Source organism: Platichthys flesus, chromosome 9 (genome assembly GCF_949316205.1).
Source record: "Platichthys flesus chromosome 9, fPlaFle2.1, whole genome shotgun sequence".
Classification (NCBI taxonomy): Eukaryota; Metazoa; Chordata; class Actinopteri; order Pleuronectiformes; family Pleuronectidae; genus Platichthys; species Platichthys flesus.
The window spans coordinates 26,198,026-26,216,960 of record NC_084953.1 but is presented as its reverse complement, the minus strand read 5'-3'; the positions used below and the strand labels follow the sequence as shown (position 1 = coordinate 26,216,960).

The following is an 18,935-nucleotide window of genomic DNA, read 5'->3' as shown; positions in this document are numbered from 1 at the left end:
TTTTGCCTTGTCTGCCATGGCTCAGTTGGTGCCATTTCGTAATCCAACTGACTTCAAAAAATATGGTTTACTTTGCCAACCTGCTGTCTTGCTCTCCTCCTACTCTGTCTGCTCACCTCTTGCTCTACAGGACAGCTCCAGCTCAGTGGGATCAGGGGAGTTCACGGGCATCAAGGAGTTGGATGACATCAGCCAGGAAATAACCCAGTTGCAGAGGTAACAAATGACAGCAGCTGAAAAAAAAATGGCATGTAAATGCTTTTACTTTTACATTAATTTTAAAGCTGCATAGAAAATGGAAAGATAAATTACAATAAAACCCTTGTTATTGCAAGTCTAATTTAGTTCAATCATTATCTTGTAGCAACAGTGCAACCATTTCCAAATAAGTAGCAATTGTCTTGACATTAACAAGAGGCACCTTGGAGTTCCATTTTTGGTTTCACATTAAGATGAACGTACTTGTGATTGTTCAAACCTTTCACTCGAACATTAGCTCTCATTAATCCTCTCTCATCACCCCTTTCCTGACTTTGATCACTTTCTATACTGCTAATAAGACACAGAGCACATCATGCATTGACTATTTTTGCCGTGGTTTATCATTATATACCCTGAATCTGAATTTAAAAAAATAAGGTCAAATTAACAAATTTGAATAGATAACATATATTATTTTCTGCATTTTTCAACAACATGATTGAAGGATTAAAAAAGTATAAGATGTTAATACCTGGTAAAATTTGTATTGGTGTTTCGCTTGTGAACACATCTTCTAATTTAAAAGTTGAAATTTAGGTTACATCCACATTACTTTGTTCTAGATTTAAAAGGTATCACTTTTCTATTTTTACCTCTACTCAAGAGTTTTTTATGCTCTAAAAAGGAGAATCCTCGAAATGCTGCCAGGCCTGTTCAAGTTTGAATACTTGGTTTGAAACTGAGACTTGTGTATACGAAGACGTAGTTACCTGAAAATATTTCCTGATTCATTTTTAACAGTCACGACTTGATCATCACCAGAGAAAATAAAATGCATTGCTATCACCTAATGTCAGTAATAAGTCCATTGACTTATTTTTAACATTGCTGTTCTGTTCCAGGCTTTTTTCTGTAACTAAGCAACCAACTGCAAATAGATTGCCCCGTTTACACCGGCATGCACATGACAATAATGCTCATGTGAGATGCTTTTTCAGGTGTGTTAGTAGGGGGGTACATTCTTTTTCTGATACAAAGATGAAACACATGGATGAAGATTGCTTAGTTTAGTTTAAATTAAATTGACTGGTTATGCTGGTTTCCCATGTTTGTTACATCTGCAAACAATTTAAAGCCATTAATATATAGTAATTAAAAACCCAGTGTAGTTTGTAATACTTACTCTACTTTAAAATGTTATTTATTGAAATCTCACAAGGATCCGTGTTTAAATTCTCATGCCACTAGTCAGTGTCCCACACTTGATGTGCATACTTCCGAATACTTGCTTCAGAGCTGGGTTACAGCACAGCAGTCGATATTATGCACCTGTTAACTGGTCGTGAGAGCAACAATAAAAATCATGAGTGGATTTCCTTTCCATGACTAGGAACATGGAATTCTTTCAGCATACGCTGCTTAGAGATACACACCAAAAATCTATCCTTTATTAGACTGATAAAGATATTGAGTGTTTGAAATTGTCAAAATTATTCATCATATTAGGTGTTTTAGCATCCATTTTGAAAAAAACATGACTTCCTGAATAATTTCATCAGAAAGAGATACATGATGATTTTGTGGTTTCACATAGATTTTGTTTAACTTTGAAGCACAATACACCTGCTGGGACAACTTTATTGAAATGCCTAATAGTTGATTTAAAATATAATTTGAGCTAAATAAATGCTACATGGTTGCTCCTACTTACTTTTTATGGAGATCAACCAATCAATTCTAAAAAGCATCATGGTCTGATTATGCCAAGTACTAGGTCAGGTATTTAGGCTCAGTGTTAGTTAAGAATGGGTTTAAGTGAGATATCCCACATAAAGACATGCTGATATGGAGAGATAGACGGCATGAAACCAACAGTCACCTTGGCTCTGTTTACTCTATAAACATCCATCCATCCATACATCCATCCATCCATCCTCTTCCTTTGATGCGTGTATTTTATCAAAATTTTGTTTGTTCACCACTTACTCTCCATGCTGCGTCAGCACTCTTGCCTTTACCCAGTGGAATACTCTAAGGTAAAAACACAAGCTACTGAATATCCATGGACTTGCATACCTTCATATCTGCTTGAGATCCACTGTGAGCAGTGGCTCTGAATGTTGGTGGTTATCAGTAGGATTCACAGACTCCCTAATTTGTTCATTTTTTTAACTTTAATGTTTGAGGTCAGGTTGTAAAGTTTGTTAAAAGACAGGTGCACAGTTTTAAAGTTTGTCTTAAAGTCAGCTGCCCAAATGAACATTAAAAAGGTTTTGCCTGTCCAATACACAAAGGGATAAATTAGTACTAAACCTTTTAATTTGTATAAAGTAGACCGCTTGAGACTCGTATTGACCTAAGCTAAATGTTGGACTATATGGTTACATCCATACTACTATGTTTGTTTTTGTTTGAAAACGCATCAACTGTGTCCGTCCCTATTACTCCAGAGTTAAAGAGTAGTTCAGAAAGTTTGGAAATGCTGCTGGCCCCGTTTTGTTTCAAAATCTCTGAGGCTGCATTTTAGTTGTGGATTTGATAAAATTCCAGTCCACTGTTTTGTTATTCTGACATGTTGAATAGCAGTTGTCTGATTTCTTGTCAATTATCATTATTTTTCTTATGTGTGCACAGGGAGAAGTACAACCTTGAACAGGACATCAGGGAGACAGAGGAGGCCATCAGATATAAGAGTACAGAGGTGCAGGTGAGAGCAACTTGTTTAATGGTCAGTTGAAGCCTGACGTTGTCATACTCATAATTCTAGTCAGAATATGAGTCTGATACCGCTCCATTGGGCTGTGGTTATGGGACGTGTTTCAACTGAACCAGGGGAAAAAATGCCTCTACGCTCAATTGGATAGACCTACAACCAATCAGAGCAACGTACCATGTGACGTATGTAAAGCGAAGCATAGTTGTTGTCAACAGACCTCAACTGCACGCACGCTGGAAGAAGTAGAAGAAGATCAGTAAAAACTATTTTTTCAGGTGTTGTAAAAATAATTTAAGGATACACGGAGAACTTACCAACACGATCAGCATTTTTGAGAGAAACAGTAAATGTAAATTGTTTCTCTTTCAAAATGAATGCGCTGCCGATGTCTTCTAAAACTGACTCAATGGCAGCATCTACACATCTCAGCTCTCCAGCAGCAGGCATGATTGTTGAAAACGAATTCAACCCAAGCACACTTTGATGACGTGGTTGATTACGTTACTGTTGATCATCTGTCTATCATCGTATAAAGCCCGCCCTGACAATTTGGTTGGTCCGAACAGCTTCTGTTCAGGCATAGTTTCTCCCCAACGGAGCAGTGCCAGACCTCAAATGTTGTGGGCGGGGCTAAATTCATCTGGCATCCAGGCTAGGTCAGTTAGCTATTGTGGGAACATGTAGGATAGCTTGGTCTAATGTGTATTGCTTGAATATTAAATAAATCAATCCCCTTTCCTTTTTCAGTTTCTATTTGATAAATGTTGTTGTTTTAAACATAGCTGTTTTTTTCTTTTCACCTAGCATATAAAGCCACATACTATGTTTCTACACAGGACCAGTTGTTGTAGTGTGTTTCGATTGCATTTGACAGCTTGGCTTGCTCTGCCAATTTTTGTATATAGTAAACCCTCCTTGCCTGGCACTATAAGACTGTTTTACTCCTTTTTCCACCAGGAGATGCAAAATGACCTGGACAGAGAGACAGCCAGCATGCAAGAGCTTGATGCTCAGAAACAAGACGCCCAAGAACGCCTGGAGGAGATGGACCAGCAGAAACATAAATTAGAAGACATGCTGAACGAAGTCCGAATGAAGTGCCAGGAAGAGTCTCAGATGGTGAGGATGTAAACAAAGCAATGTCTTTGCTTCATTGGCCATAAATAATACAATTTCATTCATGAAATGGATAATATATTATTGTTAGTGTTGGTGATTTTTGAATTGGGTTTTCAAAAGATGGCCTGTTCAGCTAAATACCAGAATTATCAAGAGGCCCCTGAAATGGTGCAGAAGGGAGGAAATCAAAATATCTGCATCCATGTAGTGGCAGCACATGATTTAAATGATTGGATAAAGGTTAAGTCCTCATCTTACATCTCCATTGCTTGATTCCCTGCTGTATCCAGATCTCCTCGCTCCAGAGTCAGATCCACTCCCAGGAATCAGACTTACAGAGCCAGGAGGAAGAACTGAGCCGGGCAAAGGCAGACTTAGGTCGATTGCAACAGGAGGAGATACAGCTGGAGCAAAGCCTGGCTGCTGGTAAGATCCAGCTGGAGACCATCATCAAGTCCCTTAAGGCCACGCAGGATGAGATCAACCAGGTAGGACACAAAGCCTGTTTGTGTGCGCATGGATCTGTTATCTGTCAACAGGGGGCGCCATTTCATTATATAATTTGGGTTGTTTTTACCTCTAAAGTCAGTATTCAGTTCTGTTGTATTCTTGAGGATATGTGTGTTGGTGTGTTTGCGTTCTCCTTTTTTTTTAATGTTAGGAAATTCAGCATTAACTCTAACTTAGGACCAGGACACCTCATTAGGACCAACGTCTGATCCTAATGAGGCAAAACGTAATTACTTAGGTCCTGGTAAAGGTGTGGTCTGGAAAAGGTTAGGATTAGAAGCATGAAGTGGTCAAGGTAAATTTTATGTATACGGTTTTGTTTAGGCTGTCCTTGATGACTGTTAGTAAATGCAATGTCCTAATAAGGATAGCTGTGCAAACGTGAGTGTGTTTTTCATGTAGCCGCAGTTGCGGTGGAGTATCGTCTGTTTCTCACCAGCTGCTTTTTCACACACACACCTCACTAAATCTGTTGCAGCTTACATAAAGAGCTTGACTTTTGACACACATGACTTGTAATTGGTGCATGATTTAGTCTCCATTCTCAGGACATAAGATCCATTATGTTGAGCCCTGATAGGATTTATACTCTCCTGAAAGTAAAAACCTCATGACTGGGGCCTGTACTCGGCCAGTGCTCCTCCAGTCAGGAGATCGCATGGAGAGTTGAGAAGTATCCACAGTTGATTGTTACCTCATGCTCTCCTGGAATTATATCTTCTGGGAGCAGTCATTCAGATTTTCATGACATGGTCCACCTAGACATTTTTATTATTCATAAAACCCCACATAAAATCTCCCACCCAGGGACGTTCCAGCAGTTCACACAACTAAAGTGCATGTTATCTCCCAAAAATATCATAGATCTAAATCCAAGACCTATCTTGTATGAAATGCTCCAATGCACAAAAATCGATCTACTGAGAATTTTGATACTCAGTAGGCCTCAGAGGTGGCTGTAAACAGTTGGTGTTGTCTTTCACAACAGAGAACAGCTGCTTAGCTCAGCTTGGATTCATGTGAATTGTCATTGTTTCATGGGGAAAATGTACATTTGAAACTTCCAAGCGGACCCCTGTTGCATAATGCACCTGTATATTCATGCTTCGCAACTTCCAAACTGCAGTATTGAGGAAAAATGACTGTGGTCATCCCCTTCCTCCGATCAAAAGGGAATTCATTGTGCAGGCTTTGCATATTCTACACCTGGGTGTGATTTGAGCTGAAAGCATCGTAATTGATGGTGCTCACAGAATTTACTACTTTTACTTAAAATGATGAAGCAGTTTTTCGTTCTTTAAACATTACTTAATAATAATGTTGACGATTTGTCCAGTAGATCACTCCAGGATACCAATCATAAATAGGAAGGTGTAACATTTGAAGAACTTTGATCCAGAATGAGATTAACTGAAGTTCTCTATGAGGTTAACTGCTTCAAAGAATAGATATAGTACTGCGATGGTATGGGATATCCAGGACTTTGTACAGAGCAAGTCACTGGTGAAATATAATAATGACAATAAATATGTGTATACAGTTTACACTTTTTTTTGTGGGGGTTGTAATTTTGTCATTAAAGTTAATAATTTCGTATTAATGTGTGTGTCATGCAGGCTCGCAGTAAATTGTCACAGATCCAGGACAGCCAACAGGAGGTGTCTAAAAGCATCGAGCAGTACAACAGCACCTTGAATGGAACCCATGGAGGCAGTATGACTAACCTGGCAGACATGAGCGAGGGCTTCAGTGACAGAGAAAATGGAGGATTCCCAGCCATGGTGAGAGCAGCACAGGTCAGTAGCTCTATTGAACTCTGCTTCTTAATTCCTGCGTGACTCAAGACACCAGAATTCTTACCCTTATTTAAACATTTCTCACAAACAGGCTTATTGCCTGTGAATTACAGATCATAAACAGTACAAACAGTTGATAGCTGGAAAATTATTCCTTAGTTTTTTTAAGCGCAGGCTCTTCACATGCACGTAGACCAATCATTATCCTGTCATATATGTTCATGTTTTGACCTGGTCTTTTTACCTCTGTATACCCTCCTCAGTATAGAAATACAGTATGTTCCGATTTGTGTTTCTATTGTAAATAATTCTTCCTACTCTCCTTGTCCTCCTCATAACCCTGACCTATTATCATCAAGAAAACTGCTTACCAACAGCTTACAAACCGAAGCATCCCAATTCCTTAGCTGTATTTTCTGTTATTTGAACAGTCTTGCTAAAGCACTGGTTCTTATTTCTCTCCCTGATCTACTGTTCCCTGCAGATTTGTCTTTAAGAGTTCCCCTCTGCTGCTCTGCTATATTTCCCAGTTTAGCTCTGCTCCTATTCACTTTACTAATAACATCATCACCTTGGCTCAGGCCCTCTCACACCTGGCAAGCTGCTTTCATTTTTATTCAAGATTTCCACTCACAACAAATCTTGCACACATTTTGCTGTATTTCCTTAATCTTTAGGCTTCTTTTGGTTCTAAGGTGTAAATTTAATAACAAAATGCACATGGCAGCTTTTATTTATTAAACCTACAACCAATCAGAGCAACGTAGTATGTGACGTATGTTAAGCGACACATTGTGAGTTATATGCTAACGCCGGTTTCACACCGCTGGCGACGCTTCAGCGACGCTTTGGCGACGCTGAAGCGATGCCAAAGCGTCTCTTAAGCTCAGCGCCAAGCCTTAAATAACAGCTGGCTCCCACCCACTCCCATGTTAAACCTTTGTGCTGGTCACACCGGAGGATGAAACGCCACGCTGCGCCAAGGCTACCGTGCAGCGATCGTTTCGCCGTCGAGTTTATTTTTTGCGCTTGACTCGAGTGTATCGCACCAGGAAACACACTGAAAAACGATTTAAATCTATATTGATGACATATTTTATATGATATAAATGATCAAATATGCATCCCATACTTTGAAGTCCCCTTCTGTTGTCCTGGAGTTTTAATTTTACCAATGACATTATTGGTATAATTTCCCCCTCTGCCCATCCACTACAGCCACACAAGCAGTGATAAAGATAAAAAGAGAGAGAGGGGGCGATAGGTATTCTCCACATAAGCTTGAGTGGAGAGTACGTAATTTACCCTCGACACCCGACATTTAACGGAGCAAACAGCGGAAGTTCTTCAACATGGATGACATTAAATTAATAATTGAAGTGGAGAAGTACAGTGAGTTGTATGATCCTCGGAACATATTGTATAAAGACAACACCAAAAAAGACAAATGTTGGGATGCTGTTGCTTAAGTAAATAACTACAGACCTGTCTCTCTTCTTCCCTTTGTTTCCAAAACTCTTGAGCGCGCTATCTTTAATTAACTTTCTTCCTATCTTAACCACAATAATCTTCTTGACCCTCACCAGTCTGGTTTCAAGGCAGGTCACTCAACTGAGACTGCCCTCCTTGCTGTCTCTGAGCAGCTTCACACTGCTAGAGCAGCCTCTCTTTCCTCTGTCCTCATCCTTCTAGACCTCTCTGCTGCATTTGACACAGTGAACCACCAGATCCTTATTTCCTCCCTTCAGGACCTGGGTGTGTCAGGCTCTGCTCTCTCCCTGCTATCTTCCTACCTCAATGAACGCACTTATATGGTAACTTGGAGAGGATCTGTGTCTGAACCTTGTCCCCTCACTACTGGGGTCCCTCAAGGTTCAGTCCTTGGTCCTCTCCTCTTCTCTCTGTACACCAACTTTCTCGGCTCTGTCATTCACTCACATGGCTTTTCCTACCATAGCTATGCTGATGACACCCAACTAATTTTGTCTTTTCCCCGATCGGAAACACAGGTAGCAGCACGAAATCTATGCCTGTCTGACTGACATCTCTCAGTGGATGTCTGCACACCATCTAAAGATTCACCTTGACAAGACTGAAATACTTTTCCTTTCAGGGAAAGACTCTCCCATCCACGACCTGACTATTAACTTTGACAACTCTGTGTTAACCCCCACTCAGACTGCTAGAAACCTGGGTGTGACACTCGATAGCCAACTCTCCCGTACTGCCAACATTAATGCAACATCACGGTCCTGTAGATTCATGCACAAGAGATTCATGTACAACATCAGAAGAATACGCCCCCTTCTCACTCAGAAGGCAGTGCAGGTTCTGGTCCAGGCTCTGGTCATCTCACACCTAGATTACTGTAACTCCCTCCTGGCATGTCTACCTCCTACTGCCATCCGACCTTTGCAGCTCATCCAGAATGCAGCAGCTCGACTGGTTTTTAACCAACCGAAATTCACTCACACTACTCCGCAACCACCGCTCCCTTCACTGGTTACCAGTGGCCGCTCGCATCCGGTTCAAAACACAAGTACTTGCGTACCATGCTGTGAATGGATCAGGTCCAGTCTACATCCAGGACATGGTCAAACGTTACACCCCAGCTCGTTCACTCCGCTCTGCTTCGGCTAATCGGCCGTCTAATCGGCTGTTTGCTGTCCTGGCTCCTAGATGGTGGAATGAGCTCCCCATCGACATCCGGACATCTGAAAGTATACACATCTTCCGCCGAAAACTAAAAACACAACCTCTTCCGACTTTACCTTGAATGAATGGGGAAAAAAACAAAAAAAACACTAACAAATCTTTTAAAATAACACTTTGAGTAGCACTTAAATGGCACTTAATTATAGCACTTTGTAGTTTTGTTTTATTTGAAGAAATTGTACTTTCTTGATTCTTGTTGTTCTGGGTCTGTACCCTCGGGGTTGATGCACTTATTGTAAGTCGCTTTGGATAGAAGCGTCAGCTAAATGAAATGTAATGTAATGTTGGAGCAACAAGTAAGTATATGCTTAAATACTACTGGATCAACGGGTGATATTATTAGCGCTGCCCGGCACTTCAGCGTGGCTTGTTTTTCTATAGTTAAAAGGGCCAATTTTAGTTCAATTCCATCATTGTGAAGACTTTGTGATAACATTTTGGCTAGTCCTCACAAATTCAATTTGTTGTTTCAGTGTTAAGACTTGTGTGTGTGCATCCATGTAATAAGGGAAGGGATTTCTTGATTTAAAAAAAACAACAAACTGAAATGGTCACACATGGACATTAATCAATACTCTTTACTGCTTATCCGTTGAGGGTCATGGTGGGGCTGGAGTCCATTCCCTTCTGACATTGGGAGGTGGGGTACTCCATGGACAGGTCGGAGATAAATCCCAACATACAGAGATCAGCAACCATTCATGCTAACGTTTATGCTTACAGCCAATTGATAGTTTTCAATTAACTTAATCCCAATCAGCATGTCTTTGGACAATGGGAGGATGCCAGAGTACCCAGAGAAAACCCACCCGGACATGGGGAAATGTCTGTGTGCAAACTCCACACACATAGACCCCAGCTGAACCAAAACTCAAACCACGAACATTCTTTCTTCGAGTCAAAGGGAGAAATTGGAAAGGAAAAAGAAATAGAGTAGGACGCTGGTCAGTGGTAGAGATGTGATTGATACGTCTTTCTAGAATTATAATGTCAATGCAGCCAAAAGTTTTTAGTTATGTCGAATACAACAAGTTATAATATACTTACACCTGATGTAGTGAAGGCGTTCATCAAAAGCAATGTTGTGACTATACTTCTTCTTCTTTCTCTGTTTGTTTCCTTGTTTTGCTACTTACCACAGGAGGATCCTTTCAAAGTGAAGCCATCCGTGTTCAACAGCCAGCCTCAGGAGCTTCCCACTGACCCCTTCCACTCTGAAGACCCCTTCATAACAGACCCATTTAAAGGTTATCATCCCTCTTAACCTCTACACATTGTTCCTATCTAGTAATCAGTGTTTGTCTGTCTGTATTCCTCAAGGTATTTATTTCTCATTTATCACCACACTCATCCATCATTTAGTCTGCCTCTCCATTTTCTGAAACACATATTTTTATTCTATTTACTTCTCCCCTTGTGTTGTCTCTTACCTGACTGTGTTTACTGTTTATCTATTAAGGTCTCCTTTATTCCAGACTGCATATATTTATTTCAGCTTGAGGTGCTCTCGGACTATCTTATTTGACTTCCACCTCACAATCCTCTTTTTTCCTTTTCCTCCACCCTCTGCTTGATTCCTTTTCAATAGGTGACCCTTTCCAAAATGACCCTTTTGCAAAGCAGCCACCAGCGTCCACAGGTATTTACTTGGGTTAAAGAAGCTCAAAAAGTTAAAACACTTATTAACATTTAAGTATCCAGACCCTTTATTCAGTATTTTAGAAACCTTTTGGTAATATTTACAAAGTTAAGTCTTCGATATTTCCCTACAGGTTTTTCCACATCTGGATTAGTAGTTTTGCAAATTTTCCTCCCAACCTCTGTAAATTGCCATCTTTAGGTCTCTTCACAGATTGTCTTGGCAGTTTGCTTGAAGTCATTGTTGTACTCAATGGCGAACCGTCAATCAGTTGTAGTGTTGGGCCCAAACGGTCTTGTATTTTTCCTCATTAGATGGGATTATCTTTTTCCTATGGCTCTCAGAGTTCTTAAAATGCTGTGTGACAAACTTCATGTGCGCCGCCGCAATATTTACACTAAATGGCTTCTGGCAAATTCCACTGTCATAACGGCCTGGTTGATGGAGTGCAATTGAGATGCTGTCGGTCGGTTTCTTGCTCACCTTTCTAGCCATGGTCCGCCCTGCCTGATTTACGCAGTACATCCTGTTGGCCAAATACAGCTCAGTATTCCCCCACTTCATATACACATTTTTGTGCTTTTAACCTGAAAGGGATAGTTCACCGAAAACTTGTATTCACTTATTATCTACTCCCATATATGCCAGTGGAGGGGTTGGTGAGGAGTTATAAGTACTTTTGAAGTCTCAAGGGTAAACAGTGTTGCATCCAAATCCAATACAATTGAAGTAACTGGTGAGTCCTTCTTCAAACATAAAACAGGGAAAAAAAACATAAATGGCTACATACTGATCCTGTGGTGTCATCCAAGTGTCCGAAAGCCCTGACATTAAAAATAGCCTGTGAAATTTGTTCCCTACCCGTGAATAAATACATTCAATAGGAGTTCTCTCAACCACTGAACATTTGTGATTGTAAAGGGAATGAAAGTAATTCATACAGATAATCACAAAATGTTTTATTTTATAGCTTAATGTATGATGGTGCTTTTTCTCAACCAGAAACCATTAACATTAACCGACAATGAAAATGTTCTATTTAGAATGGACGAGTGTCTGTGACATATTAAAAATACCATTACAATTTTTTTTTTATAAGAAATGGTTAATTTTTACCTGTAGCATAAACAATACAACATGATAATTCATGGATCATCATACACTTGCAGCGCTACTGTGAACAGAGTAAAACAGACCTACATAGTATTTCCTACTGCTTACCTAGACTGGACTGCCATCATCTATATTGATTCTCCACATGCATCAATATTAGAATAGATTATGTTGACCATGGTTTCTTCTGCAGATCCATTTGGAGGGGACCCGTTCAAAGAGACAGATCCATTCAAAGCTTCATCAGAAGATTTTTTCAAGAAGACCACAAAGATCGACCCCTTCTCCACAACAGACCCCTTCAATAAAAGTGCCACATTACCTTCAAAGGTACTTGTCAATCAAAATGTGAATAAATTTTGATTTCATATGAATTGTTATAAACAAAACTATCAAAGCATAATAAATTTGTATTGGTGTAACTTGAATTTGTTCTTTTGCTTCCTGAAGCAAGCCAGTCACTTCACAAGCAATGACCCATTCTCATCAAGTAACCCAAAGCACAGAGGAGCTGGTAGGATTTCATTTGTTTTTCTCCTACATGTACAATATTTGTGAACATCATGTAGTCCTTTTTATTCAAAACTGAAAAAGAAATCTTTAAGTCTGTGCTCTCCAATATCATTGCCTATAAACCAGCAATGTTCAACCATGCATACTATTGCCTACAGTGGCCTCATACAACCACAGGTATGAAAAGGATAGTAAATCAAAGAAACAAGACAAACAGGTAGACACATTTTCAACACAATTTAGAGGTTGAAGTCAGTTTTACTTAATATTTCACTCCTTCTCTGGCAGTGATAGTTTTTACACACACAGCTGAGAAATTAATGAGTGAAATTTTTAAGAAATCTGCCTCCTGTGCCTTTGATTTCATTTTGGATCTGTTAAGTAAAACTAGTATCAACTATTGTTGGACTGTTGGAAAAATACTTCTCCTGTCCACGTCTCACTTATGCTTGAGATGTTTTTGCTTGTATCTATTCACATCCTGGTTGATCTTAGGTATTCTCCACTTACAATCCAATGAAAGGAAAACAACTTATTTTGAATCTACTAGATGTAGGAGAACCTTTGATAGACGAATCTCACTACAATACACACAAAATAAAAATAAAAATATATAAACATTAACAAAGCACATTAACACCTGTAACTCTCCATGTAAATCTTCATGGCCTTGACCGGTAGAGCAAACTTGCTGAACAACCTCTGAACAAGATGTATGCAATATATTTGCTTCTACGTGTTTGTCAGTGTGGTATTTTTCATTTTATATTTCCTATTTGCTGTAGATCTAAGTTGGCAGACAAACAAGTTGAGTGTTTTGAATAAAACTAAACATTTAAAGTAAGCTTGTTATTACGGACAGTCTTTATAAATATGCTTTTTGATAAAAAGTCATTGTGACTGTCATTTTCAGACCTATTTGGCGCATTGGACCCGTTTGGCAGCAGTTCATTCAGCAGCAGCAGTAACAGCTCAGCTGGATTTGCAGACTTCAGCCATATGTCCAAGCCCAGAGACCCTTTTGAAGGCAGAGCCAGCTGGCTGCCAGACTACCAGAAGGTACCAGAGGCCAAACCTTTACTGAAAACACATATATGTGTTTTCAGTAAAGACCTTCAGTAAAAGGTTTACACTATGTGTAGCAGGACTACAGGGGTTTTACAGAAAAGTCTGAATTTTAAGAAGGCATAAATTGTGAAAGGACGACATTAATGAGAATTTATTAATTATTCAATAGCTCTACGCATGGAATTATTTATCATCATCATTATTATTATTGTGGTGCTGTCCTCACCTTATTTAAACACAAATAAAAGTTTCAACTCAAACTGTATAACATATATTATATCAATGCTCCTTCTTTCTTGCCAGTCAGTGTTTGTGGACGACCCCTTCAACAGGAAGAGTGACACACCAGCTTTGCCACCAAAGAAAAGTGTTCCCCCAAGACCCAAACCCCCTAGTGGTGAGTGTCACACGACAAGTCTTTGGGGAGTGAAGAAAAGACTGTAAGATGGTTCATCCTATGACTGACTTCAGTCAGAGCAGCTTTTCAGAACCCTATTCCAGTTTGAATCATTAAATGCTAACAAATAATTGTATTTACTGGAATAATGAGATTTTATTTTGCTTAGACAGTCAGGTGTTGCACTGCACTAACTATTGAGCTTAGACATTGCCCAAAAGTACTATGAAGCCAGTCAAACAGAGGTTAGCCGTAGAAGGAAGTGGGACTTTTACTTTTTGTATCAGAAACCAACATGCCTTGTTTTCCTTATTGTGATTACCACATCGCCATCATCGCCCTTACTATAAGACTAGTACATAACATTACATTCCATGTCATTTAGCTTTTATCCAAATACTTTGGATACTTCGGCATGGGCTTGGAATTGAGCCACCAACCTTCTGGTTGGAGGGTGACGTAGACCAGTGGTTCTCAACCTTTTTTCAGTGACGTACCCCCTTAGAAGAAAAAATTTTGCCGAGTACCCCCTGAGCAGCGCAAAGCATTTTTGGTTGAAAGAAAGATGTAATGTGATTTATTAATCCTTGTAACTAGACACATTCAAATTTAAAACTCCATCAATGTCCATAACATTGCTCATTTGTAGTGGTCTCTCTTGAACTATTTCAAAATAAAAAGATATAAAAATAACTAAAGACTTTTATTATTATCTCAATATAAATAAAGATTTGTGCACCTCAAAATAATTATCAACTTAAAGTGACCTCTTTTGGGATCATAATAAAGATATGTTCTCAAACTGAACTCATGAACTTAATTATAGCTAAACACTTCTTCCCAAAAAATAAATCATTAACTTAGTTTTAAATAAAAGATTAGCTCAAAACATATTTTTTTAATATTCATCATCTTAAAATATCTTCTTTAAGGTTCGAAAAGAATACTGACAGGTAGCTTGTTTCCGTTTGCTTTGGGGAGGCTTTCGCATCGTGTCTTGAGATGACCTGAATTCAGAAACTTTCCTCTTAAAAAACTCAGGTGGCTTAGCAACATGACTTTCATGTTTTGTCTGGAGATACCGCTGAAGATGTGGTGGCTTAATGCCACTGCTGGCAAATCTCTCCCCACAGAAAAAACATAAAGTGTATATAACCCTCACTCACTCATCGTCATCCGCTTATCCGGGGTCGGGTAGCGGGGGGAGCAGCTCAAGCAGTGGGCCCCAGACTTCCCTTTCCCGGGCCACATTGACCAGCTCTGACGGGGGAATCCCGAGGCGTTCCCAGGCCAGTGTTGAGATATAATCTCTCCACCTAGTCCTGGGTCTTCCCCGAGGTCTCCTCCCCACTGGACGTGCCTGGAAAACCTCCCAAGGGAGGCGCCCAGTGGGCATCCTTACCAGATGCCCGAACCACCTCAGCTGACTCCTTTCTAAGTAAAGGAGCAGCGGCTCTAATCCGAGTTCCTCACGGATGACTGAGCTTCTCACCCTATCCCTAAGGGAGACGCCAGCCACCCTTCTGAGAAAACTCATCTCGGCCGCTTGTACCCGCGATCTCGTCCTTTCAGTCATCACCCAGCCCTCATGACCATAGGTGAGGATAGGAACGAAGATCGACCGGTAGATCGAGAGCTTTGCCTTGCAGCTCAGCTCTCTTTTCGTTACAACGGTGCGGTAAAGCGAACGCAATACAGCCCCCGCTGTTCTGATTCTCCGGCCAATCTCACGCTCCATAGTACCCTCACTCGCGAACAAGACCCCGAGGTACTTGAACTCCTTCACTTGGGCTAAGGACTCATTTCCTACCCGGAGTACGTATACTCTATGTTATTTACAATAACATAGATTGTAAATAACCCAATCTATGTTATTGTTAATATTATTGAAGTGTCTTTCTGTTATTTTATTGTGAAATATTTGCTCGCTTTAGGGTCATACAATTTCATTTCCGCTTTTGTATTACATGCTTTTATTTTGAAAGGGTACCGGTAGAGACGCAGACTTATTGTTATGAATCATTAACTTCACAACGGAAAACTTTTCCATTTTAGCGCCCATCGAAGAGGCACTAGCTCTCGCGGTGTTGTTTAGGGAAGGCTCTCTGCTCTGGTTTCGCCATCTTTGGTACTTGTCCCTCCGTGTTTCAGCAGCATTGCTGCTGCACTTCAACTCTACTCCATTGTTGAAGTTTTCAAGGCAGGTGATGACAGGTGATGACAGGTGGCGTGTGCCAGGTTGGGTCAAACCATCGGTATGGGGGAGACTCTGTTTTTTTAGGATAATTAAATTGAAAAGCCTACTGAATATAAAATTTAGTTCATGAACTTACACTTATATTTTATTGAATATTTGTTAAATAACAATTTTTCAAGGATTTTTGAATGGATGCTAATTTTAAATATATTTAAAAAAAATCTCAAGTACCCCTTGGAGTACCTTCAAGTACCCCCAGGGGTACGCATACCCCCATTTGAGAATCACTGGACTAGACTATTAGAAGCATGTATATCTTGCCATCTTGGAAAACCAAGATGGCAGCATGTTAGGTTGTATGTGAGTTTGTCTCTCTGTCTTTGTTCATTTTTTGTTCATTTTTTGCGCTATTTTGTTTCGGCTACTCATTGAGCACACTGGATTTAAGGATATTATCATGAAATGAATGCGGACCTGGACTCTGAAGGGCTAGAACAAAGGCAGCAGTAACGGCCTTGCTAACTCCCAAGGCCTCAGCAGCAGCAGTAGCAGCCTTGCTAACTCCCAAGGCCTCAGCAGCAGCAGTAGCAGCCTTGCTAACTCCCAAGGCCTCAGCAGCAGCAGTAGCAGCCTTGCTAACTCCCAAGGCCTCAGCAGCAGCAACAGTAGCAGCCTTGCTAACTCCCAAGGCCTCAGCAGCAGCAGTAGCAGCCTTGCTAACTCCCAAGGCCTCAGCAGCAGCAGTAGCAGCAGCCTTGCTAACTCCCAAGGCCTCAGCAGCAGCAGTAGCAGCAGCCTTGCTAACTCCCAAGGCCTCAGCAGCAGCAGTAGCAGCCTTGCCAACTCCCAAGGCCTCAGCAGCAGCAGCAGTAGCAGCCTTGCTAACACATCAAGGCCCCAGCAGTAGCAGCAGTAGCAGCCTTGCTAACGTCTCAAGCCCCCAGCAGCAGCAGCAGCCTTGCTAACATCTCAAGGCCCCAGCAGCAGCAGCCCTGCTAGCATCTCAAGGCCCCAGCAACAGCAGCTAGCATAGTAAACTCAGTAATTTAAAGACAATGGCATTATTCTTAACTTTAGTATTTTTGTTGACATTTTGGGACCTGACTCCAAGGAATTGCCCCTTGGTGAGTAGCTAGCAAGACACTACTATAGTGGCACTAATGCTAATGTTGCTGGGCATTTTCAGCAACCACAGTCTGATTTGGTCTGGGCCTCAAACCTGTGGTCGGACCCACCTAGGGACTTACCTAAAGTTCTACGTTTTTTTACATTATATAATCTTACTCTTTCCCTTAAGGAAAGGCATTCCCTGGCTTTAACACATCAAACAACTGCTTCAAAATGTAATGTGAGACGAGCAGTGATAATTGTACTACTCTTACTTCTGTCTGGAGATGTGCATTCAAACCCTGGTCCTGAATTGCAATGTATCCAGACTCCCGCTGATTTTAAATTAATGTCTGGTCTCAAATGTATTCATCTTAATGTGCGCAGTTTAGTACCAAAGATGGACATGGTCAGAATTTGGGTTAGATCAACAGATGCAGACATTGTGGTCATCTCAGAAACTTGGCTGACAAAATCTATTACAAATGAAGACATTAGCATACTCGGATACAATGTTTATCGTAGTGATAGGCCCAAGAAAGGCGGTGGTGTAGCCATTTTCGTTAAATCAAGATTTGAAGCTTCAATTGTTCTGTCTGAGTCTATCTCTAAGCAATTCGAATTTTTGGCATTGAAGGTGGAAATAGCAAATTCCCTCTCTATGACTGTTGTCGGGTGCTATAGGCCTCCAACTGCCACAAAGGAGGCATTATCGTCATTGCAGCATCTTTTGTCCAAATTAAATTATAATGAGCTTTTAATGGCTGGAGATCTGAATTGGGACTGGCTAAATGCAGTTTCGGATGAATTTAAATCTTTCTGTGACTCTATTAATCTTATCCAGCTGGTCAACCTACCTACAAGGCCAAATCTTAAAAAATCTGAAAAGTCCACTTTGATTGATCTAATTCTCACAAATGTTCCTCATAAATTCTTATCCTTGGGAGTTTTCTGCAATGATTTGAGTGATCATTGTGTTGTTGCTATTTGCAGAGACACAAAGATCCCCAAACGTATGCCACGCATTATTTTCAAGAGGAATTTAAAAATGTTTAATGAACAGGCTTTTCATCATGATTTGTCTTTGGTAAATTGGGGACACATAGGTCTTTTGCCGGACGTGGAGTTAGCTTGGACATTCTTTAAGGAACACTTTGTGAAAATTGTAAATAAACATGCACCAATCAGGAAATTCAGGGTTAAGGGACGAGATAATCCGTGGTTTTCCCCAGAGTTGTCAGATACCATCCATCGACGTAATGTGGCATGGGCCAAAGCCAGAAAAAGTGATTTTGCCTCGGACTGGTCTATTTTCAGGCAACTAAGGAACAAATGCACTACTCTTATTAAAAAGGCTAAATCTGAATAATATTTATCTGTCACAACTGAGAACCTTAATAATCCACAGAAATTTTGGAAAGTAATTCAATCTATATCTGTAAGTAAAAGTCCTCCGGCTCTTCCGATATTTGTTCTAAAAGACTCGGTCCCAGTCTATGATAAAACTGAGGTTCTAAATTGTTTTAACAATCATTTTGTATTATCTGGTTCTTTGTTTGATTCTACGGGAGCTGCCCCTGTGTTTCCCTGCACAGAAGCTCCAAGGTTTTCAGGAGAACCCTTTAATTTCTTACCTTTTACTGTGCAGCAAGTGCATCAAGCCCTCAAAACGTTGGCTTGCAGAAAATCCCCTGGACCTGATTTAATAGAGCCCTACTTTTTAAAAATAGCAGCTGATTTTGTAGCACAGCCTCTTACAATCCTTTTTAATCTCACAAATGTTCCTCATAAATTCTTATCCTTGGGAGTTTTCTGCAATGATTTGAGTGATCATTGTGTTGTTG

General features: G+C 40.3%; 1 protein-coding gene across 4 annotated transcripts in view; it reads left to right on the top strand.

The window, feature by feature from the left end:
* The window catches only part of eps15l1a (epidermal growth factor receptor pathway substrate 15-like 1a), a 43,177-nt gene that overhangs the window by 9,454 nt on the left and 14,788 nt on the right, over positions 1–18,935 (top strand). For 2 of the 4 annotated variants that reach the window (XM_062394904.1, XM_062394902.1), the window contains exons 13-23: positions 131–216; positions 2,836–2,908; positions 3,875–4,036; positions 4,327–4,524; positions 6,163–6,327; positions 10,199–10,304; positions 10,646–10,696; positions 12,003–12,139; positions 12,260–12,323; positions 13,236–13,381; positions 13,694–13,787. In XM_062394904.1, coding sequence (XP_062250888.1) covers positions 131–216; positions 2,836–2,908; positions 3,875–4,036; positions 4,327–4,524; positions 6,163–6,327; positions 10,199–10,304; positions 10,646–10,696; positions 12,003–12,139; positions 12,260–12,323; positions 13,236–13,381; positions 13,694–13,787 — 1,282 coding nt within the window. Of the gene's footprint in view, positions 1–130; positions 217–2,835; positions 2,909–3,874; positions 4,037–4,326; positions 4,525–6,162; positions 6,343–10,198; positions 10,305–10,645; positions 10,697–12,002; positions 12,140–12,259; positions 12,324–13,235; positions 13,382–13,693; positions 13,788–18,935 lie in introns of all 4 variants that reach the window. The other 2 variants (XM_062394903.1, XM_062394901.1) reach the window with 1 other exon arrangement.